General features: G+C 31.7%; 6 protein-coding genes and 1 long non-coding RNA gene across 8 annotated transcripts in view; 4 read left to right on the top strand and 3 right to left on the bottom strand.

The window, feature by feature from the left end:
• LOC148227515 (mitochondrial ribosome-associated GTPase 2) overlaps positions 1-27,699 on the top strand; it is a 289,075-nt gene that overhangs the window by 220,889 nt on the left and 40,487 nt on the right. The window lies entirely within an intron of this gene.
• On the top strand, positions 1,733-3,297 carry LOC148227521 (uncharacterized). The gene is made up of 3 exons (XR_015811943.1): positions 1,733-1,801; positions 1,882-3,124; positions 3,201-3,297. It is a non-coding gene; the product is annotated as an uncharacterized LOC148227521 (long non-coding RNA).
• Positions 4,282-12,038, top strand: LOC148227519 (endoplasmic reticulum-Golgi intermediate compartment protein 3). Its single transcript, XM_088202839.1, has 8 exons — positions 4,282-4,486; positions 4,557-4,715; positions 4,780-4,928; positions 5,000-5,058; positions 5,125-5,290; positions 6,000-6,189; positions 11,284-11,485; positions 11,545-12,038. The coding sequence occupies exons 1-8, from the start codon at positions 4,396-4,398 to the stop codon at positions 11,678-11,680; spliced, it is 1,152 nt and encodes a 383-aa protein (XP_088058965.1). The 5' UTR covers positions 4,282-4,395; the 3' UTR covers positions 11,681-12,038.
• LOC148227520 (reactive oxygen species modulator 1) lies at positions 6,216-8,661 on the bottom strand. The gene is made up of 2 exons (XM_088202847.1): positions 8,487-8,661; positions 6,216-6,466 (listed from the first exon to the last, which is right to left on the bottom strand). Exons 1-2 carry the CDS (start codon positions 8,615-8,617, stop codon positions 6,358-6,360), a joined length of 240 nt encoding a protein of 79 aa, XP_088058973.1. The 5' UTR covers positions 8,618-8,661; the 3' UTR covers positions 6,216-6,357.
• mTerf3 (mitochondrial transcription termination factor 3) lies at positions 11,663-14,331 on the bottom strand. Its single transcript, XM_088202842.1, has 3 exons — positions 12,362-14,331; positions 12,071-12,285; positions 11,663-11,987 (listed from the first exon to the last, which is right to left on the bottom strand). The coding sequence occupies exons 1-3, from the start codon at positions 12,871-12,873 to the stop codon at positions 11,710-11,712; spliced, it is 1,005 nt and encodes a 334-aa protein (XP_088058968.1). The 5' UTR covers positions 12,874-14,331; the 3' UTR covers positions 11,663-11,709.
• Positions 14,409-20,595, top strand: Pss (phosphatidylserine synthase 1 homolog l(3)77CDf). Of its 2 annotated transcripts, XM_088202837.1 has the most exons (7): positions 14,409-14,684; positions 15,150-15,408; positions 15,478-15,788; positions 17,548-17,802; positions 17,869-18,091; positions 19,439-19,553; positions 19,623-20,595. In XM_088202837.1, the coding sequence occupies exons 1-6, from the start codon at positions 14,479-14,481 to the stop codon at positions 19,520-19,522; spliced, it is 1,338 nt and encodes a 445-aa protein (XP_088058963.1). In that variant the 5' UTR covers positions 14,409-14,478; the 3' UTR covers positions 19,523-19,553; positions 19,623-20,595. The 2 variants fall into 2 exon arrangements, with proteins under 2 accessions (XP_088058963.1, XP_088058964.1); XM_088202838.1 differs by lacking the exon at positions 19,439-19,553.
• Positions 23,897-27,699, bottom strand: part of Kua (Plasmanylethanolamine desaturase Kua) — a 32,954-nt gene continuing 29,151 nt past the window's right edge. Inside the window, exons 2-4 of the mRNA XM_088202844.1 lie at positions 27,208-27,419; positions 24,614-24,832; positions 23,897-24,289 (exon numbers count right to left, since the gene is read on the bottom strand). Of these exons, the coding sequence (XP_088058970.1) occupies positions 24,029-24,289; positions 24,614-24,832; positions 27,208-27,419 (692 nt within the window). The 3' untranslated portion in view covers positions 23,897-24,028. The remainder of the gene's footprint in view (positions 24,290-24,613; positions 24,833-27,207; positions 27,420-27,699) is intronic.

Genomic DNA, 27,699 nt, shown 5'->3' with positions numbered 1-27,699 from the left:
CGCACGTGCGCTTCCGAGAGATATGCGGTTGATCCTAGTGCATTTTTTACTGTTACCGCATTACTACGTAAATTTTCTCACTACATAGACGAATATTTAGGATTTTCAATGCTAGTCAAAATGATTCAATCTATAAAAAACTACTTAACATTTTCAATTCATTTGAAAATAGATTTACAACTCAGCTAAATATTTCCAGAAGAAAACATTTTATATTATTTAAAGTTAGATGTGAAACTTAGATATTTAATGATAAAACTAAATAGTGTTATCATTTAAGATTAACTTTAAAACTTAGCTAGACAATAATAAAACTAAACACTGTATTACGTTTTAAAATATGTTTGTAGCTTCAACATAAAAAATAACATTAAGACGTAAAATTTTGTTATCATTTAAAAGTAGGTTGCAGTTTAAATAAATAATAATAATAAATAGCATCAGTTACACATTCGCTCAAAAATATGACTGATATTAAAAAATATTTTGTTAAACCTTACTGACGCTACAACACAATCGATTACCTATAGTTGGTGCAATGTGAGCGATTATAAGTCATTGATTGTGTTTAAAGCGTACTTTAGGTGTTTGAGGGCCCGTTTTCTTAAAATATTCATTTTTTTAGATGCTATGTGTAAATAAAAAAGCCAGTTTTTAATTACATTTAATAATTAGAAAGAAACAATAAACTGCAAACATCGACCACCTAATCTGACCAAAAGTGGACAGTAAGCAAAATATGTGCTTTGAAAATATTAATAATTTTGATACCTTTGTCTAGTTTTATTAAAAAATATTATGAACAAATCCACAATTTTTATATTATATTTAAAATTCCTTCTAAATTAAACATATTTTTCTGAAAAAATATGTTTTTTGAAAGTTGAAATTTTTTTGTGTTTTACAGTTTGAATCGATAAAATCAATTGCAAAATCCAAACCGGGATTTCCCTTAAATGTCAAATTTGCTTACATATGACAACTCTTCTGGCATCGATAAAATCAATTGCAAAATCCAAACCGGGATTTCCCTTAAATGTCAAATTTGCTTACATATGACAACTCTTCTGGCATCTGTCAAGCGCACGCCGCGCAGTTTAGTGCAATTAAATAAACAGTGAAATATGTTATACACAGCATTTTTCTTACAAAGTGTTAATTGCAGATGATTTAAAATGATGTAGCATTGGAATTATAGACAATATAAACAAAACTTTAAATTATATTAATAATATATCAGGGTTATTCTAACAAAACTACTATCAACTTTCTAGGAACAAATATTAAAAGACGAATAGCAGTGATTTGGCTATTAAAGATTTACATAGCAAAGTTAATTAAACTCATTACAATGCTATTAGAATGGTCGGAATGATGAAAAATCTGACATTCGTTATAAACAAAAAGTTATATTTTACCCACTATATAGTATAGTTTACAGCTAATTTTCAGAAGCAATGAAAGATCTAATAACATTTACATATGGTAAGAAATTAAAATATGACGTATTGCGACATCTGTTGGCATCTCTTCTCGAACTTATCAGTTGAAGAAGAGATGCCAATCTACATGTTTAATTCTCTACGGCAAGGGTGTCAAACTTTTGGCCCGTGATGGCTATTTTTGCAGCCCGCGACGAATAAATTTGCAGCCAATAAAAAAAACATAAGCGTAAACGTCAATCAAGCAGCGTTGCTAGTAAAAATAAAAAGAATAAAGCAAAAATATTTATGCACTAGCAACACCTGATTCGGCCAATTCCAGCTGTCAACGCCACGTGCTACGATTGTCCCGTCCAAAAGTAAAAAATTAACCAAAAATACGCTGTGTTTATTATTTTGTGTTTTATTGTTTGAGTTAATGATAATTTATTTATTTCAGCCCTTCATATTCAGTATGTCTTTGTCGAAATCAAGTGGTAGTAAATTTAAACGAAAACTTATTGACGAACATCGACATTTTCAAGATAATGAAACGAGAGAAGTTGAAAGAGCTCAAATTAGAACTGAAAAAGAAACGGTCGTTGTTTACTAAAGAATTACAAGGAAGTGAATCAGCACTGCGTGCAAGTTACGTCTTGTCGGAGTTGATAGCCAAACACTCGAAAAGATTATTCATCAAACAGTATCTACCATCTAAGCCTAGTTCCAAGTGGGGGTCAAGGTTTGGTCACTGTGCGATTCAAAAACAAGATTTCTTTTGAAGTTCGACGTATATACAGGAAAGGATGCCAGGCCTTCTGCTCCAGCAGAAGGGTTAGGATACAGAGTAGTAATGAAATTATCAGAAGATTATAAAAATAAAGGCTATATAGTTTTTACAGACAATTTTATCACCAGCGTACAACTCTACAAAAAATTAAAAGATGAAGAAATTGGTGGTTGCGGGACTGTTCGACCTAACAGAAAAGGGTTACCTGCAGAAATGAAAAAAATAAAAATGAAAAAAGGAAGCCTTCCAGTTGTATAGGAAAACAAAAATATAAATATACTCGCCTGTGCCTGGCAAGATACAGGAAAGATTTACATGCTTTCTACTGTTGGGAATTCTGGTGTAACAGAAGTGCCTGTTCGTTCCAAGATTGTTGACCGTAGAACAGTTATAAAGCCTAACATTCAAAGAATGTATAATGCGCACATGGGAGGTGTTGACAAATTTGATCAGCTTTGTGCAACATATATCCATTTGAAAGGCGGCACAAAAAGTGGTACCAAACATTGTGGCATTTTATAGTAGAAGTGGCATTGGTAAATGGATATATATGCTACAATATACAGAATTCCATTAAAATTTCGCGAACAGGTGATTGACGGTTTATTATCCGAATTTATAAAAAAAACAATTACCAGAAGAGGAAGAAAGTAAGAAACAAAACTAAACCTCGAATACTGATAGGCGGGCATTTTCCAACAAAGTATGAGGTCCAAAAATACCAACACAATTGTCAAGTGTGCAGTATTGTGCCTTTATCATGCAAGAAAAAGGGAAAAGGAACTTGCAAACGAAAGCAAACTTCTTTCTATTGCGACGAATGTATTGGAAAACCTGCATTATGTGTAATAAAAATAAATAAATATAAAAATTATTGTCAATGTTTGACTGAAGAACCTTCTTAGAAATAATGGTAAGTCATCATTTAGAAAAAAATATATGATTTTGCAAAATACATTTCTAAAAATATATTTTTATTTTATTTTCAGATAAAATCCAGAGTTTTTATTTATAATTTTTTTCAATTTTTTTTTGTGTTGTATGTTTGTATTGTAATAAATATTACTCATATGTCTAAAAAAAAAATTTTTTTTTTTACAAATTTTTCGCTATGATTATTTTTAAAATAGATAATAAATATTTTTATTTGATTTTGAAGGTAAATATAGAAGCATAAGGTTATGACCATATACCAATAAAAAAACTGTATTTAAATATTGAACTTCGTTTTTTAGTGGATAATTGACTCATTTCGTGACTTTATGAAATTTAATTCCGCACATAAAGGGTTAAATCAGCGACAATTCTCTGCTTTTCTTAGTGATTTAAACAGCGAATATTCTGGATTAACTTATTATACTGAAGTCCGTTGGTTATCTTGCTTCAAGGTACTCAACACAAGGTTTCAGGATTTAAAAGAAGAAATATGCCAATTATTAAAATTTAAAAATCAAGACGTATGTTCACCGACACACTATGGCTACAAAATATATCCTTCATGGTGGATATAACAAAACACTTGTGTGATTTAAACTTGCAATTGCAAGGAAGAGATCAGATAATAACACAAATGTTTGACCATATTAAAGCAGCATTTAAGAAAAGCAGCTAAAAAATGGTGATTTAACCCATTTTCCAACATGCAGAGAGTTGAAGAAGTCGAGTGAGAATGTCTCATATACAAAATACGGTATATATTAATTTGCAATTCTAGTAATTATATTCAGTCAAATTTAGCGAATATGTGCATTAAATCATAACAATTATAATGTATATGTATTGTAAAAAGAAAAACTCACTTTTCGGCCTCGAACATTTCAACACGAAGATTGTATAGTTTAATCAACGTATTCTTCTAATTGTTGCACTCACGCACACACACACACACACATTATGAATATATTGCATTTTCATAGTTAATTTGCAATCCGAATATTTATATTCAGTTAAATCGAACAACGCACATTCCCGTGGCAAAATTATTTAAGACTGTCGGCCATCTTGTTTTATATTTGAATGCTTATTTTTCATTGGTCGAAACAACACAATTTATTTGTACATACCTACCTATTATAGTTGAATATTTTGACGTTGGCAACACTCAACACGCTAGTTGACGTATGACGTTTAACCCCAGCCATTGCGTTTGCCGGTCGGTTAAATTGATGTTTTTAACTAACAATAATGAATTCCATCGTAGAAAAACTACGAGACTTTGACGCATATCCCAAAACGGTCGAAGATTTCAGAATCAAAACGTTCTCGGGAGCAGCAAGTAACCTATTTCGATTAATTCCCTCGTTAATTTCATACCAAAAGTTGTTAACGTCTATTCGTATTTATAGTCACCGTTGCGAGCACTATCATCATAATATCGTTAATTCTAAGCGAATTGAAATTATATTTATCGCCCAATATCGTGGAGGAACTGTTCGTCGACACTTCCAGAGATTCAAAGTTGAAGATCAATCTTGATATTGTCATACCGACTATATCGTGCGACTGTGAGTTGCTTTTACAAATATATTCATTTTTAAATAATCTATATTACAACTCCACGTTTCGTAGATGTCGTATTGGACGCTATGGATTCGTCCGGAGAACAACATTTACAAATCGATCACAATATTTATAAGAGAAGGTTGAATTTAGACGGTCATCCGATCGAAGATCCGGTCAAGGATGAGCTCGTCGCGCCGACAACAGTAAAAGAAAAGGTTTTATTATTTATTAAATTTGTACCAAGTATTGAAAATTTATTAAAAATTTATTGCGTTTTTCTTATCAGAAAGCCGAGAATGCATCTACAGAAATACAATGTGGCAGTTGTTACGGCGCCTCTGATAAGTTGGTTTATTGCTATTACGGTATAATCTGGAATTTCATGCAAACAGTAATGTAATCTTGTTTTAGATGTTGTAACACGTGCGATGATATTCGAGAAGCTTATAGATTTAAGCAATGGGCGATGAGCGGCCCTGAAAATTATGAACAATGCAAAGACGAGGTGAACACTGAGAAGTTAAAATCGGCGTTCCTTGAAGGATGTCAGATATACGGCAACATAGAAGTGAACAGAGTAAATGTTTATATTATATTTATATGTACAAAATGAAACTAAGCGTAGTTATGCATAAAGCTGACTTTTCACTCATTTTTCAATGTACAGAACCTTGGATTATGAGTAAGACAATCAACAATTCTTAATAAATTTCAATTTTATAAAAGAACGAGGTTTTGCAATACAAGTAGTATGTATACTCTTTGTTTGCCGAGCGTCATGTGATCCCAACTAAGCCGATGGTTCTCTCAATTGATGTGGGATTGTGTACATTAACGCTTGCTACGATTAGTACAATCCGATGATCACATTTGTATTTTAAATACTAGTCCTGCTTTTTCTTTTGGCCTTTTACTGTTACTTTCTTTAATACCTTAGCTCAGTTTTTATATAGAGATCCTTCTCACAGTGTCAACCTAAGCATCTAAACAGTTTGTAAGGGAAACAAAAAAAAACTGTATAGGATCAATCCTTCCAATTTAATGAAATAAAATAAGTGATTGAAGATCATCTATGAACGAACATATCTGTACACACACACATAAGAAAGTTAGCCTTTTTGTGCCTCTGAATGTGAAGTTTTATACATTCTAATTTATTTCATTATGCTCATTTTGCATTATGAGACATTTATCATTATGCTCATTTTGCTTACTACAAAGTTTTATTGAATATTGTTTACCTATTTAATTTTATATGATAATTAATTTAAGTATCTTATTTTAAGGTCAGCGGAAGCTTTCACATAGCGCCTGGTAAAAGTTTCACCATCAACCACGTTCACGTCCATGACGTACAACCTTATTCGTCATCAGCATTCAACACCACGCACGTCATCAGACATCTATCGTTCGGAACGAGCATGAAGGACGAACTGAACAGTCCCTTAGACGGCACGACCGGTCTAGCGACAGAAGGTGAGTTTAAATATTATTAAAGTCGATTTTCTTTATTTTATAACATTTATTTACCAACTAAAGTTAAATAAAAAAAAAATATTTATAGTGTAAATGCCAGAAAATTTACATCACTCTGAAAGGAGTCTTACTATTAACAGTTTAAATAAAAATTTCAACAATTAAACGTTAACATCGCACTCCTGTTCCGATAGCCATGAAAGTCCCGAACGTGCCCCCTCCTTGTATCATCGTCTTGCCGACTGTGTGGACTAGTTCTCGACCTCGACAGCCATATCTGAAATAAAAAAATTGAATCATGAAAAAATATATTTATCAATCTTATAACAGATTGGATAGAAGCGATTATTTAACACTAGATTCACGAAACTCGTAAATTTTTTTGCTGGTTTTTATCATTTTTATGGCTAATTATGAGATTTTATTTTACAGCGATTTTTAAACAGAAAATTTCACGTTTTCTGCTTTAATGATCTGTGATTAAAATTTAGAGCATTAAATTTAACTTAAAATGAAATATTATATGTATTTTGTGTCATAAATATGAAAATATTTTTTTGTGTATTCTGTAAAGGTAAAAGTTTTCAAAAACGATACTTTTACAAAAATATGATAAAATCAGCGATATCTAAAAAATACCTTATCGAGAATAACTAGCGCTAAAATCACTGTAATTTTGCATACAAATCAAATCATCTCACCGTTGTGACAAAAATAGTGCAAAATTGCTATATTGTTAATTAAATAACTGCCATAAGAATTATACATTTTGCGTCAAATTTCATTCAAAAGACAGACTGAATATTATTTTTTGAAACAAACAAAAAATATAAAAGGCGATGCACTTAATAATTAAGTAATAATAATTGTTTTTTACTATCCCTTTATAAGCAGAGAACATTATGCCACCTTGATCTTAAATTTTACTCATAGGACTATTTTCTTCTATTTATGTATATATTGTTATTATATTAAAATTATGTAATCATTTGCAGTGTTGATGCATTAGAAATTCTTTATTAGGTTATTATTGAACATACCATTGGATTTTGATCAATAAATCTAAAATATTGCTTGTATCATCCTTTTTTCTATAGTTTAACCAAAATCCCATGAAATTTAAACTACATTTCAACCTTTTGCTGTAAATTTACATTTTTTTTATTTGGTAAACCTAAAACGAAAAAATATTACTCCGCAAATTTACATCCTCCGTCGTAAAAAAATATTTTTCTATATATTAGATAACTTTAAAATTTCCCCTTTTTAATACTGGTGGATTTTCATTCAAGAATGTGTAGTTAATTTAGACTTATTAAATCGATACGAAATAATATTCTGAACTGAATATTGTAATGATATGAAAAGGCGATATTACAAAGGATTCAATATCAAGTGAATTTCGTAAAACTTCTAATTCCAGCTGTTTATTTTTTCCTGTGTGATCTTGCGTTGCGTTGCAGAAGACGTATTTGGTAATTTACCAAAACTGATCGTTCTTTTAATATATCCGCTTTTCAAATTAGGCATGATACTCCTCTAATGTTAATGGCTTGGTCATTAACATTAGAGGAGTCACAAAGAATAACCTTTTAGAATTATTGTTGATGGAGGAATCGAAACAGTTTGGCAAAGCCGCTGATTTTTCTTCTTTTTAATTATTTTAACTTTTAATTGTTGTCAAAAATGCATAGCTTTCTTGTTTAAATAGTAATATATGGTTATTCGTTGCTCAAATGATCCTTATCTATCAACCACAAACAGTCAAGTTCTATTGATAATTCCTCGATATTTTTACAAGGGTCTGAATCCATCAGCGAATTTAAGATGCCTCCAAAAGTATTGTATGTATCATATATTTTTTAGAGTTATATATTATATTGTGAACTTTATATCTACATATTTATCTATTATCTAATGTTTTAATTTGTTTCTCAACATTTTATTTAATTACGAATTGTATACCAGTAGTAAAAACACGAGTGGAAACTATTTCTGTCTCATTATAGTGGTTTAAGACAAAGAAACCAGATGTCTTTTCTAGATATCAAAGGACACTAAAATAAACCTTTTTATCACATAAAATATGAAGCTTTTTAAAAAAAATTGCCGCGTGGCGGCGCTAGTGTCGCGTCAAAAGTGTCAAAATTGCCATGAAAAATGATTTATTTCTTTTTAAAATTTCATATAGATTTGTATAAATTGTAAAGTCTACGTCTCATAACCTCAACGAGTCGGGTACAAAACGTTGAAAAAAAGCATATATATTATATATCTGGCACATGGCGGTTATTAACCTGAACGCGGAGAAGCCCCCGAATATAGCCCCACTGGCCATGCCGACGCAAGCTCCGATGAAAAAGCCCATCTTCATTCGATCGAAGCACGAAGGCCCTGTGGCAGCCCCGTAATTCCCGACGGCCGGCATCTTTGACACTATCGGCGCGGTGCTGCCGCACGAAAAAATTCGCTATAAAATCGTCACGTACTTTTTCGATTTTAGCATTTATTTTTACAGTCAGTTTTTCATTTTCATATCTCTATCGTAATATTGTTTCTTAAAACCTCAAAAAAAAATACTGCACAAATTATTCTTTTATCTCTTTATCATTTGTGCATCAACTGGAAACCTTCTTGTGTCAAAAATCAAATCTCATAATTATATTATTCAGGGTCAGAATAAATATCAAATGGTTAGATTAAAATTAGCAAATAAATTATTTATTTTACAAATTTACTATAAAATATCAGAACATTGAGCGACGAACGAAGCGGGAATAACGACAGAGTGGCGGCGGAGAGCACGGTTGGCTTGTTGCGCTTGAACCAAACAAGTTGGCCCTAAAACACCTTGATAATGACCATATATTATTATGCTGACTATCTATCAACTTCGGCGCCAGTCGATCACACGCTGGAGTTCGCCGTTAATAGTGTGTGAGAGTGAGGGACCTGTTTTGAACTTGAAAACCCCCAATCTCTTAAGAGGAAGTAAACTTTGTGAACACCCAACCGAGGTAGCGTCCTTTGGACTACCAATGACGAGCAAAGCACTGCATTTCAAACCAGCAGGCTAATAAGGGCCCGGCCCTTAGGAACCGGGAGTCGTAACTGGAACTGAGGAATCACAAAAATGATGTTCAAGGATGAAGCATAGAAATGCAGGAGCATGCAAAGCTAATGCTATGCAAAAGCTAAGCGGCAGTTTGCAGGGGATCAGGAGAGCGTTTTCCAATAGCACTCGGGAGAAACACTACTGAGACTCTAACAAATAACGTAGTACTACGGGGGGTGGTTCCCGCTCATCTAGCCCTAAAAAGCTGGATGCCACCCATTTGGTTGGACTCGTAGGGCTCTATTATCGGTAACGGCAGTGGTTTAAGCAATGGATCATGTAGTAACACTCTATCTATCAATTTAAAACTGACATTGAGGTAAAAACACAGCAAATAATATAAAAACTTGCTATTCTTTATAAGTACTGACTGAAAAAAAATATTCTAACCACTTAATATTTTATTCTAGCCTTTTAATATAAATTCTGACCCAAAAAATACGAGCCAGTCATTAAAGCAGATAACTAACCTTTGAAATGTTGTGCAAAGAAAAATCTCAAAAACTTCCTCCTAAAAATATGTTATATTAATTTGCTGGTTATAACTTTTTTCATTACTCTGCTAAATCCACTCACAAGATTTAGTCTTGGGGCAACTGACGATCTTGCCCCACCCTTCTTATACATGCATACACCTAACCTTAGAAATGCATTATACTACAAAAGCACACAAAGATATGTTGAATAATTTTTTTTTAAATATTGTGAAAACATCCTGGTGTCATTGAGAAATTGAGAAGCAAACTGACAAAACTGTTCAAGAAACTGAAATAATTAAATTTCTGAAAATAATTAAATTTCAAAACAAACTTTATCAAATGCTTATTGAAAGTCAATGTAAACGGAGTCGTCATGAATTTTAATATCAAAGAACTTTTCGAGTTCACAAAAATAGGCCTTTGAAAATAATCTGCATTAATTATCAAACCTTTCCTCTATAAAGCATAAAAAGTGACGAGAAAAATCTTAAAATATTGTATTGGAATTGTTCCATTCTTTCACTTATTTAGTTAATTATACAGTATTCTCTATAAGTATTAGACCAATTACAAATGCTTTCTATTTGATTGAATTTGGCTAATACATGTATTTAAAAAAAACTGATACACAATATCCTAAAAAATTATCGAATCCCAGTGTTAAAGATAAAAAGCGTCAGGAAAACCAAAAAATTGGATAGATTATATATTACTTTGGAAAAAACAATTCAAACCACCTTGGACTATGTGGTGCACTTTCAACTGCTGTAATTGTTACTACATGCTGCACCTGACTTGGCTGAAAAGAGTCACGAGAATGGCTATTTTATTCCACTTGTACACCCGCAGTAGTGACAGACAAGCATTACTTTACTAAACGTCTCTTTGGCGATGAATTTCAATGAGCACTAATTCACTTAGGTATATGTTTCATTGTCATTTTATCACATTGTATGCAAGTTTTGTAGAATGGCAGTAGACATTAGATCCAGAAATTATGAATATATTGATAATATAATCCATTCTCTACTAAGAATATAGTAATCAATATTTATATTTATAATAGTTTCTTACATATATCAATATAGGCCAGGCATGGCGAACCTTTTTGGGTTCGCATGCCAAAAATCCTCAAATATTATTCCTCGATTGTGTGGCGTGCCCAAGGAGTAAAAAAATTACTAAGATAGAAAAAATAAATAATTAATTATTTTTTTAAAACGATTGTCGTTTATCTTAAAAAATATTTGATAATTAATAAAATTAAATAAATTAATAATTCACAAATTATTTAATCAAGATTTTAATTTTTTAAATTTCAAATTAAAATATTTTTGAACTTGGAAATCGTTCGCGTGCAATCCAAATTCTCAAACGTGCCATCTCGGGCACGCGTGCCCTAGGTTTGCCATGCCTGATATAGGCGGTTCAACGTATTGGCTTCGTTAATTAAAATTATTCAAGAAAAATATTATTTTTAACTGTTCTAATCTATTTCAGGTGCCATGATGTTCCAGTATTATTTTAAGATTATACCAACTATGTACATGAAAAAAGACAAAACATACATAAGCTCTTATCGATTCTCGGTAACAAGACACCAAAAAACCGTTTCAACTTTTAGTGGAGAATCGGGAATGCCCGGTGCTTTTTTCAGCTACGAATTATCGCCGTTGATGATCAAATATACAGAAAAAGAAAGGTGCAGTATACTTATAAAATATTCGTTTAGAATGTTATCATTGTTTATGTAATTTTTAGATCCTTCGGTCATTTCTTGACAAGCGTGTGCGCTATAATCGGAGGAGTGTTCACCGCAGCTGGAATATTGGATTCGTTGTTTTATCACTCGACGAGAGCGATGGAAAGAAAAAGACAATTAGAAAAAACTATATAAGTTATGATTTAATATTAATAATGCTAGTATCACAGAGATTTTAAATACAAATTGAACTCATCGATGTTACACTTGGCGACGTTTGTGCAAAATTCCAAGTCAGTGCCTCCGACCAGATTATCCATGGACACGTAATTCGATTTGGTCGGATCGTATTGATTTCTTCCCAACATCTTCAAGAATTCGTTTCGCTCTTTTAGTTTCACCACTCGGTATGTCAAGACGCGAGGCTTAAGAATTAAAGTATCATGCGAAATTTTCATTTCGCTGTGAAGATAATTAAACGCTTTTATGATTTTTATTTGATCTGTAAAATTAATACATGTACAAGTATTTTTTAATTAAATTATTATGAAATTACCCATTTTTTTTAATATAAACGATACTTACTCATCATCCAAAGCTTCGGCTTTTCCAAAATTAGTATTTTAATTTGACTTTTACTAAATCCCATCTCTTCTCTTATGGCAAACGTGTTCATCTTGATATGGTGCATTCTATAAGTGATCAGACGAGGCTCTTTTGTAGTTAATAATCTCACTTGGTTACCGGATAATTCAAATTCTTTTTGAAAATGACCGAGTCTTCGGTCTATTTCTAAAGTACTGAAATTGGAATTATATAAATATAAATAAATTAACGTATTTAAAAATATAATAAGATCATTTACTAATATATTACTTGAACGTTAACCAAAGCGGATTCTTATGTATTATTCTTTTAATCATATCGTTGTCGAATCGCTTTGAATACAAGTAATTTATACGTGTTTGCATATGGTCCAAATCTTCGTTTAATATCCTCGGATTGGTTGTGATGAATTTACCAAGTTCGTCGGCTTCCACATAGTCGCTCAAAAATAAGAGTTGCTTTTTAATATCTTTTTCAAAATCCAATTTCAGTAATGGCTCCACAAGCCAAGGTTTATTTTCAATTCGGTGAAGATTCACGTTGAGCTTTAACAAATTCTGAAGGGTCTCCGATTTATTGATTAGAGATGCGAGATTAAACGTGGGGCGAGCGTTGACGTCGATGTGAGATAGATCTTCATCGTTGGGAGCCAAAAGTGACTTCACAGGCTGAATGGTCATCAAGCTCAGGTCGTCGTTTTCGGCCAAGGTGGTCACACCGCGCATTCCCACTTTCGGAATCGATAGTCGACAAGCGACGGCTCTAAAGAGAGATATCCTCATCTTGAGACGGTAACCTCACGCGCCGAACTAACCTCTAAACATTTTGACATATGACAGCTGGGTTGCCATAGGCGATGCATTCTTTTGTAAATGGCTATAATTTAATAATCGTTTTAAAATAAACTTTTCGACGCAAAGTTAAATTTGTTTTATAAACAAAATAAATAAAAAATATTCTATCTATTTAAGTTTCAAATACTTTAATTTGTACTTGTTAATTAGTTAACCACGGGCTTTATACCCCAACTTCATGACACTACCATGGTGTGTTTGCGCGCGTATACATATATACAGTACCTGGCCAAATTATTAGACCCAAGCGATCTTTATTATCTATGATTTTGTTGTTTATTTTTACTGGCATTACTGAGAAGTTATTTGCATACTTGCAGTCCCACTACATATGTCATTTGTTGTCGTATATCTGGCGTGAGCGTATGTGTTCGAATATAACCCAAAAACTCGAGTTAGCGGTTAAATAAAACGGTAAGTTTGCATGTTTTTGTATTATGTACATATAGATGTGTATTAGTGGCAGATTCTAAATTAGGATAAATATATTTCCTTTTTAATAAAGATGGGGAAAAACTTTGACTTGTCACCGAAGAAAGTTGGACAAATATTACTTCTGATACTTCTTTTATCTCAAAACAATATTGCAAAAGCAGTTGACTTCTCAATAAGTTCTATGTGGAATATTAAGAAAAACATTGACGTTGAGGTCATCTTAGATTCGAGAAGAAAGGAGTATTGCAGAAGGCGTCGCATTACACCTCCTATGACTGACAGGAAAATTTGCGATATTTGTGTTGAAAATCGAAAATTACCAGTTCGTTAATTGACTAAAAACATAACCGATGAAAGGATAACAGTTTCCCAGCGATTTGTGAAGCGTCGATTAGTAGAATTGGGGTTGGTCACGAGTAAGCTGGCTCGAAAATCAAAACTTACTCCAACAATGATTAAGAAGCATCTTGCAAAATAATAAAATAAAAGCGATGAGTGTGCAACATGGTTTACTTGACCAGTGACTTCTCATCTGCATTTATCGATGGGCACGGCGACAACATTAACGAAAAATACTGGCCAGTAATTGGGTTAATCGTTGTAGAGCAATTGATATTTGCACGCAGATGGATCACTTTGTAGGAGCGACCCTACTTATGGAAAGGTATGATAGTCAGTTGGTAATTGATTTTGAACACATTAGCAGCAGTTTCAATACAAGTTAATTAAATATTGGTACTCGCTAAATATATCGACGACTAACTTTAACGTGTTTCTATATAAATACGATTTAAAATTGAAAACTTCTGTGCGCGTGTTTATTCTTCAAACTGATAACGTTAAGGCTAAAATCAGAAGAAATGTCGTTTCTGAGTGTTGTGTTGAAAAATGTTGTTAAAAATAATATTTTGATTTTAAGAATGAAGGAATAAATGATTGTATCGGTTAGCGGTTCGCGGTTCGTGGTTAGCGCTTACCTTTTGGTTAGCTCGGCTGTCAGTAGTTAGCTAATTGCCATTAGCGCCTGTACAATGGCAAGGGCAATGGTGGAGCGCGCCGAAGATATCGCAGCGGTCGCGTAAAGTCCATTAGGCCGCAATGTCTCTGAGACGCCGAGGCGCTCCGGGTGGTGGGAGCGGAGGCCCGCGCGCGCCTCCGACCGCCGCCGGAGTCCACTCGGACACCTTCAGCGCCATGAACGAGAGCCCGGTTGACGATATTTCACTACAATTCTTCTATAGACCGCACACCATTACCTTACTGCTGGCTTCGACGGCCGCATTAATATATTCAGCATTTGTCAGGTATTTTCAAAATTGAACAAAATTGCATCACATATAGCCTTATAAACTATATCGCCATTTTAAAAGCCTTAACCTACAATTTTTCGACCATTAACTTAAACATTTTTAAATATTCGTATTTCATCAATCGATTATTTTTAATTCAAACATTTTAATATATCACCTTACAGCTTCCCCAAACGTTACTTAACATTTTACTAAATTGAAAATGCAGTATGTAATATTTATACTGTGAAGTATATAACCACAGTTTAACAATTTTAAAAAGTACACTTGGCTTATGTAGGATTATGTAGTATTGAGGACAATTGGCACCGATTCATACTTGTAGATAAACAATCAATCTAAATACTCGGGTACTCGTATAAACGTCGTAAAGAAGCTCGTATATTTTAATACTATATGAAATATATTCAGTAAATTCACATTTGTACAGTAATCTAAGAAAACATTTTTATTTTTCAGAGACGATAATGACTTACAAGATAATATATGGACTGGAATGTGTTGTGTCGTATTTTTCTTCCTAGTCGTATCCGTACTGGCGTTTCCCAACGGTCCGTTCACTCGCCCCCATCCAGCATTATGGAGGATCGTGTTCGGCCTCTCCGTTTTGTACTTACTGTCTCTCTTGTTCCTTTTGTTCCAAAGTTATTCCACAGTCAACGCGATCATATATTGGATCGATCCTAATCTCAAAGACTTCCACATAGATATGGAAAAGGTAATGAAGATATATTATATAATGATGCAATGCAAAATCGAATATGTTATTATAAATAATTTTCAATAGGAATATGGAGTCAATTGTTCGTCTCTCTCCGTCTCGAAGCTGTGGGCACACATGGATATATTTGCAGTCGGTCATTACTTAGGATGGATGTTTAAGGCGGTACTGATCAGGCATATGGGTCTGCTTTGGGTTATATCCTGCATGTGGGAGATTACCGAGATTGCTTTCATTCATCTGTTGCCCAACTTTGTCGAGTGCTGGTGGGACTCGATCATCTTGGACGTGCTCATCTGCAACGGCTTTGGCATATGGTGCGGACTGGCCATTTGCAAGGTGTTGGAGATGAGGGAATACAAGTGGGTCAGCATCAGGTGAGTCGACAGAAGATATATATACGCGTCGATAGAGGAAAAATGCCAAAATCTCATATTTCAAACTGCTTTATGTGCATTGGACCATTTCCAGCATTCTAATTTTAGAGCTTGTTACAACACCGATCCTGTGCATGAATCTTGTTTACAACGTTTGTTATGTATTGTACAATTTCTAGATTGTGATTTTGAAACGGAGAAAAAATTTAAATCAGTATCTGAGAGTCCGCAAGCGAGTATTAACAATTAATGCGCTGCACTTTCGCGCGACAAAAACTTACGATAAAGTATCAAGTAATCACAATTTTCAAATTGTCATATTACTAAAACTATGCTACTGAAAATTATAAAAATTGGTGTATGTACTTACCAAATACAATATCAATATCAATTAAAAGATGTTAGTAAGTGTTAAAGGGTGTGTTAACACGTGTCCGACTGTTCAATCGCATCCCCGAAAAGCGTGTTAATCAGAATTCGGCATATTAAATGTTAAAAATAGATCGAACGGCAGTTAATCTAATCTAAAAAGTAGGTTTTATTTTTAATATAATCTAATCTAAAAATTTTGCTTTATTTTTAATGTTCCAAAGTTCGTGAAATGTTTTCCTTAAAATATTTATTTATTTAACAGAGGCTCTCAACTTTTTTTATTTCTGTACCATCCAGTAAACACCTTAAAGTATTCCACTATAAAATATGTGCTAATCAATCATTTATTTTCATAATTATGTATTATTTATCATTTACAAAAATGCCACATACCACAAATTGAGAACCAACTGCATTTATTACCCATGAAAAATGTATAATTTATTAAATTTATAAAGTATTAATCCTTTAGTAACAGCGGTGATTCCAAGGGCACGTGTATAGAAAAATGGAAGCATTTTCAAAATACAATAATAAAATATAGGTTGTTTCTCTATGCATATTGAAATATTAACCTTTTAAGCAGTATTGCTGTACACAATGCATGGTGGTCGATACTTCACTGGTTTAAGGTACCACAGATAGTAATTATTTACATATATAACTGATAAATTAAAAACATTATTTATATATATTTTTTTTTATTTGATTTAATGTAAATGATTTTTGTAGAAAATATTACGAATAAATTAAAAAATACGAAATAAATTAACATAACAAAAAATATTGAGAGCCTCTGAATTGATTAAATAATATATAAAAAATACGTTAAATAAATTAACGAAATTTAATAATAGAAAAGTGACAAATTATTAAAACATAATACAAAAAAAAACAATATAAAATAAAATCACTCCCAGGTATCTACTGAATAATTACCAAATGTGTATAAATTAACTCACTACTCAAAGGGTTAAAATTCTACTTAAAAAGTGGTCAAGTGAAGATATAACTGTATTAATCTTAGACGCGTTAAATCTCTGCGGTTTAACCAAAGAACTTAAGAATTTTACTAGTGTTCCGCTAATATATTTCTAATAATATTTTTAATATTCTCACTCATATAAATACATGTACACTATATAATTATTTTTACATATGTATATATAGATGTGTATGAGCAAAATAATGTTAAAATAAGTACTAAATATATCTAATCGACCTAAAAATAATATTTATTATTTCAATTGCGACTAACTTTTCATATGCATTCTACATAGTTCGGGCTATTTCCTATTTTAATAATTTTTAATTTGAACGTATTAAAGAAATTAAATTAATTAATTTAGAAAATAAAAGCAGCTAACAAGTAAAAACACTTTTTCAGAGACATCTCGTCTACGTCGGGTAAAATCAAACGTGCCATGCTTCAATTCACACCGTTGAGTTTATCGCCTGTTCGATGGTTGGACCCCACTTGCACGTATATGAGATTCTTCGCACTGTGCCAGCTGGTGGTCTTCTGGCAAGTATCGGAATTAAACACGTTTTTCTTGAAGCATATCTTTGAGATGCCACCATCACATCCGTTGGTCGTAGGACGTCTAATATTAATCGGAGTAATAGTCGCTCCTTCAGTGAGGTAAAAAATATTCAATTTTTGTGTATGCATCATCATATTTTTCTACAATTTTCTAATTGATTTCAGGCAATATTACATCTACGTCACAGATCCTCGTTGCAAACGAGTTGGTACACAATGTTGGGTCTACGGCGCCATCATGGTGACTGAGGCTATATTATGCCTTAAAAACGGCAAGGAATTATTCAGTCAGACACAGATATTCAATATTGTGCTGTGGCTCTTGATACAATTCTTAATATCCATATTCTGTGTTTATGGATGCCTTATATATCATAAATACTTTGAGGTGAGACTCTTAAATATATTATTATAGTATTTTTTGTGATTATTTGATTTTTTTTTATTAAATATGTGTATAATTAGTTCCATTGATTGATTATTTAATACAATGTATTTTCTTTAACTTATAATCGCTTTTCAACAGTAACTTATGGTGGAGTGATAGTATTAAAAAAAATAGTATTTCCTGGTGCATAGTGAAACCCTATTAGTTTATAATCTGTGTTACTTTAAATTACCCCATATATTATGTTACATGTAGAATATTTGTTGGTTTAAAATGTTAGAATTATAGCTTACTTTTAATTATGTAGTGAGTAGTTTAATTATTAATATTTTAAATGTTGTATTTTATGTAGCTCTACTAATTTTTTGATTAGTATTTAAGTAGTAAGTACAATACATATTAAAGATAACAGAAACGTATTAATTAAAATCAAATCAAATAAATTTTCGATTCAAGTGTTTGTTTAGTCACTCCTCCATTTTTATGGAGTAGATATAGGTGATAATCTGTAGAGGAAAGGTCGAGGGAATATTGAGCATAAAGTGATATTAAGTTATGAATTGAGATCTCCAGATATTTCAGTTTTTGCATCTGTTAAATCGTACAATATTTATTAGTGTATTCCCCCCCCCCCCCCCCCAGTGATTTCCTGATTCGGTACAGCTTTAGCAAAAGGCTTGTAGATTATTTTCAAAAATGCCTTTTGAATATTTTTCATTAAATAAGTCCTCTTTAGGGTAATGTCACTAGTATGAAATTTAAATTTCTTGAATGTTACTGAAACTTTGTGCTTCGGGTTTTATTCAGAAAATTAGATTCATATCAGACCCATATTTAATATTGGCCCAAAAACAAATAAGATAAAAAAATATAATCATTTTTTTCGATGGTTATCTTTTTTAAACTGACATAATTTACTATTTTTAATCTTAAAATAGTTTGAATACTATTATTTTTTGTATACTTTATTAGATTGATTGATATTTTACAACTGTGCTATTAGTTTTGCTTCTGTATTTAATGTGGTCTATTTATTGCATGGAAAAATATTGAAAATAGTATTCAAGATGACCTAAAATTATTATTATTAAAAATTGACCTAATATTAATTTTTTATAATCTCTAAAATAATTGATAATTTAATAAACGAAATAATAGATATCTAATTAATTGATAATAGTGCCCTCCTTGTTTGCAAATATGTTATTTTTACGCTTCAAGGTTGAAGAGAATTATTTATTATTAACAATAAAGATTCATAGGTTTTTTTTAACATAATTTTTTTGTGAATAATGTGAGTTTAGTTCTATGGAAAAAAAATCCTTACTAACTGCACGTGAATTTCAGAAACCGTCTGGGAAAAAACACAATATTTTAGTTAACGAATTACACTCTTCACCCTCAGAGGAAAACGTCTCTGAGAGTAAGTGAGGTTGTCGTATTGTAAACAATGTTTGATGACGTAAGTACTATGTGTTTTATATTTAGATTTTAATTGTTCGTGTTCTAATTATATTTTAACCGTTTATAGGGATGGATCAAGGCTCTGCGCAAAGCTGTCGGACTCTGATGTGTGATTATCAAATGAAACAATCAAGCGAGTGTTGTGCGATTTTCTCAGTGTTTTAAGGATAAGGCGCTCATATCATTGTATATGCATAAATTTGACCTAAGGTTTATTGTACATTGATTATGTCGATTGTCATGCCATGACTTTTTTTTATTGCATTACAAGAATCCTCAGTACAATTTATACCTTTATTAATTAATATTGTCAGTATGAAAGCATACCAAATATTTATACGTTAAGATTTTTGTTGTTGTGTTATATTAATGTAGTCAATTAACGATTTATTGTTGCTGGTGTAGGATCTTAGTTGTTTTTGATAATGTAAAATTTACATTTTCAATTTGGTATTATTTTTTTTATTCAAAGCTGTCATCGATCATTTACATAGTTTTATACTGTGTGTCGACTGAGTCAAGTATTGTCAGTGTATATTTTGTATTAATATTTTTTATCTGTACATACATATGCATGTGTGATATTTAATTTGCTCAGCTTCCAATCGACAAAATTGTAAGTTTTTTTAAATATAAAGATTTTTTATTGTCTCTATTTTGTATATATACATATATTATACATTTTAACCGTTGCCTTATTAAAATTTATCTAGTTTAATTTTAGCCATAAAACATTCCTTTTTAAAAATTGTTTAAGAGGTACACTCTTAATGTAAATGTAACATGTGCCATTCGTTTATTGTTAAATGTAAATGTATAAATTATTATATAATCGCGCTTTTGACAACGGCACACCTAAATGTTCCTCATTTTCGTTACGATTACCACTGATATCACGTCTTCGTATATATTATATATGTATATTTTAATGCTAAATGTATTAGTCTGAAAACATTTTCTAATGATTTTCTAGTCCCTAGTTGAATTTCAAATTGTCATGTGATGTATGTAAATTTTGAATAAATTTTATTCAATTATAATTGTTGTATTTTAGTACCCGTTGGCATACAGGACTCTTTTCCTCTCAAACCTCCACCTTCTGCACTCACTCACAAGACTCGTTCTTAACCATGATAATTGTCTAAGACTTGCCATTGCAACTGGTACCTCGAATTCGTTCGAGTGCGGGGCCAGTACCCTTTCATATTTCACGGGACATCAAGGTCATACCTACAGCATTTATATTCAGTGACATTTTGTGTATGTGTGTTATGGGTTAAAACTTGTATTGTTTTAGATAAACTTTGTACCTTAAAATAAAAAAAGATTAAAAAAATAATCATAAAATTAAATAAAAACACACGTTCTGTATAAAATTATGTATATTTTTGCTTGGTTATTTTAATTTTATATTTAAATGCTCTTGTACTGCGACATAAAAATCATTATCACTTTCTCCGTCGGTCTTATTACGTCTAAGGACAAAGGATCACCGATCCGTTGTAAATTAAAGCACTTTTATATATAAAAATGCACATAAATACACAAATATTGGTGCATATACATGTGCATTTTTAACATAAACAGCCATCAGCGAAAATATTCATAAACCTTTCAATAAAAAATTACCCACTAATAAGGTGAAGTTTCATGATTAAAAGGCAGCCTTATCAGAAATTATTGTTACTTTGCATTCCAGGTTGATACGTCATCATATAATCGCATCTCTCGCTCGCTTAAAGCACTGAAGTACATTTTTAAGCCCAGAAAAAAAGCTCTTGGTGACGCATAGTCCGTTATTAAACAGACTTCCACTGCAGTTTATTTTACATTCAATAATTGTTCGAAAATACAGTTATATAACTGCTATAGATATTTATCAAAATTTTATGTTACAATGTAAAAAGCAGTTAAAACCTCCGAAAAGCTCTCTAAACTAGAATGGTTAGTAATATTTAAGTGAACGAATCAAAAGCATCTTTGGCCGCTTATTATGTTTCGAATTTATATTGTTAGGCCCCCCGGAATGATAATCATAAACTAACGACAACAAAACCGTTAAATACACAATAAATAACAACAGAGATAAATATCAATACATATGCAATTTGTAACTCGTTGGATTAAAATAAAATTACATAAATATTATTTTGATAATACACAAAAATAGGCCTCTACCATATATTATACAATTTAGATTTAATACTATATCACTATGTGATTATTCGTTGTTAAATATATGATCTATATATTTTGTATAATATACTCTGACTTTTTGTACTAGAAACAATTAAATTATTACAAGTGACGGTATTTTTCTTTATAGATTTAATTTGTTTGAAAAAAAGATTTATTTATAAAGCTTGGGTTTTGTATATTCTTTTGGAACATTTTAAGTATAATTACAAATAAATCTTGTTAATTGTTTTAAACATTACTTTTCACGTGTGACACATATATAATATTTTATAGATTTAACCCTGAGAATTTTATGTTTTTTTCAAATACAAATTAAAAATTGCATCATATGCTAATTATATATTTATTACAATACATTCGGATTGTTTCACAAAAAGTTTGAGACTGTTCTTTTTATTGAAAAGACTAAGCATTTCTTATCCAGAGAACAATACAACTGTTGAACGTTTTATATTATTTTTTAAATGTATGCGAATGTAGGATTCATTTATACAACCAGTCTATCTTTGGCATCTTTTTACGGTAAGGCTCAGCGTATCATTATCATATAATATACTTTCTTTACACAATATGTTTCATCTACTTACAAAAATATCAACGTAAATTAAACATTTTTAATATATATATATTTATAAAGGTATAATATTCAAATCAAACATGCCGTTGGTTCGTTTTTTATTATATCGTTTTAATATTATCATAAAATTAAAACTATAATACATCAACAACCAATCGCCTGAGTGAATGCATGTATTATTATGTATACATAAATATTTATATATTTTTAAGCATTACTTTTCCTTATAAATAATTTTTAAGGCAGGTGCAAACTTGCAAGTAACTTCAGAGGTAATTGTTATCACAAAAAAATCGGTGCTGGATCAAATACGATCTCGACATAGTGAAAAACTGTGTTTAGTGTATGCGCGAATATTTAATTATTATTACCTCAGAGTGCGTTTTTTAAAACCCATGCGCATTATTCACAATTCGCGTTAATTCTATCATAAGATTTACTTACAAATTAGGTAGTATTTTTACTTTTAAAACTTGCAATACGGACTGCTTCACGTGGCCCAACTTGTATAGAGCAACCAACGTTTTTTTGGCTATGATTGCGATATCATAAGGAGATTGAAGGCGTCTATTGCTAAAGCTAAATTGTTGTATTGTGTAAAGCAGAACTCAACGGTTAACAAGCTCATATTAATAATAATAATAAATAGTACATATATTATTTATTTAATTTGTAAAATAATGACCGATATTTATTTTGAACATAATTATGCAGATAACAGCTATTCCACGTAACCCATTAATTTTTTTCATTCTTAAGAATTCAGGCAAGCTCTTAACCGGCAATAACAATCGAAAAAGAAGTAATAGAAAAACGTTGACCATAAAAAGAACACATTAATTGTTTAAAATGAAAAATGTAACATCTGGATCAACGGGAAAAGGAAGTTTAAAAATCATGTAATGTCTAAAATATTATATAATATTATTCTTTATTCTGAATAACTTAGATTATATTATGCCAATGTAAGGATTTTTTTTCTTAAATTTGTGGAATAGCTGTTTTTTGTATAGCTTTCTGTATAATAAAAATATGCTTTCACGTCAAACTAAGAAAGCAACATACGATTGCCTGCAATCTATTTTAATAACACACTATTTGGTCATTCTTCAAATTGGTCACGAACGTCCATTTTTATAATGTTTTTAGAAAGTACTATCATTCTAAAATCATATTCTAACAAAATATTACTCGAATGTATCCTTATATCATAATTTACTGATTATTTTACGCATTTCCTTTTCATCACATTACTAATTTATTTTAACACGTATTGCTTCTTTGTGCCCACATTGTTTGTATATATATATATATGTATATGTGTATATTGTTTCAGAAACTGTTAACCGTTGAACTGCAATACAAAACATTTCAATTTTTTGTAAGAACCACGTTAAAATTCTGCTCATTCATTGTCAGTCATATAAATATTACATACAATGTACTCATACATTGGACTATAAATGTATAAGAAATATATGCATTTTTTTCTGTATATATAATAAATATATATATGTATATATATTTATAATTTTAATAAAGCACTTGCAAAGTAAAACGTATTGTGAGCGACGTATATCAAATAAAAAGCGAAATGAGGTAACAGTGCTCCGTTTCAGTTCTTTTCAGGCCACACACGCTGGCTTTGTAAAAATCATCCACAACGACACAAACTCGTCCATGCACGAAATTTCGTTTCAAGAGGTCTTCTGCGCCCATTTCAAATCGTCGGCCCTAGGCTTGCACCCGGTGGCGTATTCGATTATCGCCTCCAGGGTGGACCAGAAGCAGAGCTTCTCCAGAGGCCAGTTCAACCAGCCGGTCGTTATGCAGAAATATGTCTCGTGAGGAGCCACGTGATGAATCCTGTGATGTCTCCTAGGCAGGATTACCCGATGCTCCTGCAGCCACACCACCCACACGGGCAGTCCGTAGTATGTGTGCGACCATTTATGTATCTGGAATGATATTTTAAAATAAATGAATAGTGTATTATGGTAATAGTGATAGAAAATATATACTAAGAGCTTAAAGAAGATCTTATTGATTTGCAAACATTGTGACATAACGAGGAGATAAGGAATTACTCATTTATGAAACTTATAATGTGTCATCCAAATCTCTAATAAATAAATATATTATCACTTATGACAGTATTAGGATCGCTTTTAAAAGTCAGAGATCTTCAAATGGGTTTTTATATTTAAAAAATAATATGTTTTATTGAATATCAAATGCCTCTAAATTTGTGTTATTATTTTGTAAAATTTAAAACAGCATACCTGGTTGGTCATCGCGACGAATATGGAGCAAAGAAACCAATAGCACGACCACATAAACTGCTCTTCGATGAATTCATCCGAAGCAGTCAAGAATTGCCAGGTCATGCGAGCTAAAAAAGGTATGGTCACGGCAAAATTATCCCCGTTCGTTTCGATAAAGTCGTGGCGTGTTATAGATGTGGGGTCGATATGGTGTTCTCGGAACGGTCTCAGAAAATTCTGAAAATGAACATACAAAAGAAATAAACGTGAGGGTTATGATTTTGTAGTGTGAATTTGTGGTGTGTTAAGCGTTATCGGAAAAGTTATCAAACTGTAACTGGAATGTTAACGCATTTATGTTACGGTACTTACTAAAGTATTTGATTCAATTATAGATTAATAAATTTCCTTTTAACTGATGTATTCGGATAAATATTTACCAAACTTTGGCAAAATAGCATATAAATTATTAACTCCTGTCAACTGCCTAAATTCATCTTAGTAGTAAATAACTATTTAAATGAAATGCATATTAGATTTTATTAAATTTGAAAACCTTAATTTCTGCGTCTCTTTTTGACTATACCACTCCGTTTCAGCTGCGGGCGAGTAACGTTATTTAATATTACAAGATTCGTCTGTTCCTTCTATGTAAAATCACATTCATATTTTTATGGCAGCGATGTTATTAACTGTAAATTTAAAATAAATGACGTTCATGGTTTTAAAATAAGTAGAAGGGCATCCGTTGTTACTGATTAACTCGGTAAAAACTCAATAAAAATTGTTATGCAACGGCGAAATATTTTTAAATCGTTTGCATGCGGGCATTTTTAAAATAAAATATTGTAGGAATCAACTGTGATGTTCATTATTGATTAATTTATTTAAATCCCACATAGATAATGACATTTTTTATTGTTTATCGTGTTAATTATAATTATAAATATCATTAAAAAGACCGCATTTAGTCAACAGGGAGGGCATTATTTTTAACCACAAGTAGCATTCATCAGTTTAAAAATGAATTCATCAAAACTCTCCAGAATAGCGACCTAACGACTACCATTTATTCCGATTCCAGAAAAAAATATCTCAATTCTGTGGAAAAAGTCAAGACATCCCTTGATAAGTTTTTCATAAAAATGGGCCAATTCGGCATAGACAGGTTTTCACCGTCTAAGCAAGAGGTCTTTGTTAAAATGGAACACCGCCGTGTGAAAACATTTTCCAGATTAAATCACAAAGTACCCACCATCAATTAGAAAATATTAAAGGTGTGTTTCGATTAGCACTTAATTTATTTTTAATTTGTATAAATGTATAAATTTTTTATTGCTGTTTTTTCCCTATATTCTTATTTTTTCTTTCGCTTAATTTGTAAAATATTTTTTAGTGTTACTCCTTAAATTATAACCACCAACGTTTTATTTTATATTCTCATATTTTATTAAATTTAAATCAATAACAAATTGTAAACATTAAAATGGTTATAAACCAGTTATGTTTATATAATAGAATCATTTATATTATTGAAATAAACGTTTTATAAAATAAAGTATTCTTTGTAGATACCTTATGAGAGGATAACATGTTTATTGGGGATTGCCATCGAACGACCGTTCGTAATCTGCCCTAACAGCAAGTGGCAATATGTTTTAAATAAATATCTAACGGCCACCTTTTTGAAGAGGAGCGAAAAACAAAATCTCCTATGGAAGGGGCCATGAATATAAATATGCAGACAACCAATCTGAAGACTTCCTCAGGCACTTTGTCAGAGATTTCATAACTTCAAGTGTGTTATTTTTATACATTTTTAAATGTTACTTTTAGTGACAGTGAATTTGCGACGTTTTTTTATGATTACTTTTTATTTCAGAATAGTTTGAGCAAAGTTAAATGATAAACCCTTTGATTGTCAAACATTTGAGATCTAAATAACGATGTAGTGCGTAAAAAAGTTATTTACCCTTTAGGCAAATACCCTACAGCCTATTAAAAAAACGTATCAAATTATATTTTCAATGACGACCTCATATTCGGCAATTCTCGCCAAAGTAGCAAGTGCCAATATATCGGATTTCATTTTTGGATCAACTAAAAGGTTAAACCATTCACACTTTTACACACAAATATGTAGTTAGTCAATTTACGCTTTAGGTCAGTGATGTGCATTTTCTTCAAAATATTCATAAAACAATGTAACATATGTGATACTTTAAAAATATGTTTTTAAGCAGGGGACGGAATACGATTTTCGTGACAATGAATCCAGGGTCCACCCATATCACTTCATGAATTTTATACACACAATCATAGGAGTGTCTGTCGGGCGAAACTTGGCGCCCACAATACGTTTGCACAATTTTTAACATTACATCAACGGCGAATCAACCACAGAAATAACTCAAGTATGCGCCCGTATAACTAACTATACCGAGAATGTGGCCAATTCTCGGACAACTGGGTCCAAGTGCGAAAGCTTTAAAGTCCACTTATTTTGATTGTATATCTCTATTGGTAAAATAGTTAAAAATCATTTTTAGAAATGGCTGATAATAAAAAATGTGACGAATTGATTCTCAGAACAAGTATAGCGGCCTGATTACCTTTCCGATGAGTGGCAAGTCCACAGCTCCCCACGAGTCGGATGCCCAGTGCACCAGCCCCGAGCCAAAGTCAGCTGTGAGGATACCACAGAGGGCGGCGGCTGCCACCCCAGACACTGCATCCATGCGGAAGTGCTTTATAATAAACCAGGCGTTCACCACCATCAGTGTAATGCAGATGCTGACGCAGACGCACTCTTGGATTCTCTTGCCTGAGGAGGAGAAAATAAAATTGAACTCGTTTTTTTTCTGTACCTACCTACCTACACAGAATCTTATCTATCGTATACAAATAAATAAATACTAGTAGATGTATATGATAAAGGCCCTAGTTTTAACATGGTACAACTGATAAAGGTCTGCCGACTCTTTTTAAAAGAACCTCTTTTATATTTTCAAATTCTTTAACATATCAAAGAACACTCTATAAATTAATTGAGAAGCGCTTCTAGTGCTTTACATTCGGTAGCTTATGCTGTGACATCACGCAGT

The sequence above is a fragment of the Plectrocnemia conspersa genome, unplaced genomic scaffold (assembly GCF_051122295.1).
Source record: "Plectrocnemia conspersa isolate PC_06_02 unplaced genomic scaffold, ASM5112229v1 ptg000013l, whole genome shotgun sequence".
NCBI lineage: Eukaryota > Metazoa > Arthropoda > Insecta > Trichoptera > Polycentropodidae > Plectrocnemia > Plectrocnemia conspersa.
This window is presented reverse-complemented; position numbering and strand designations above follow the sequence as displayed.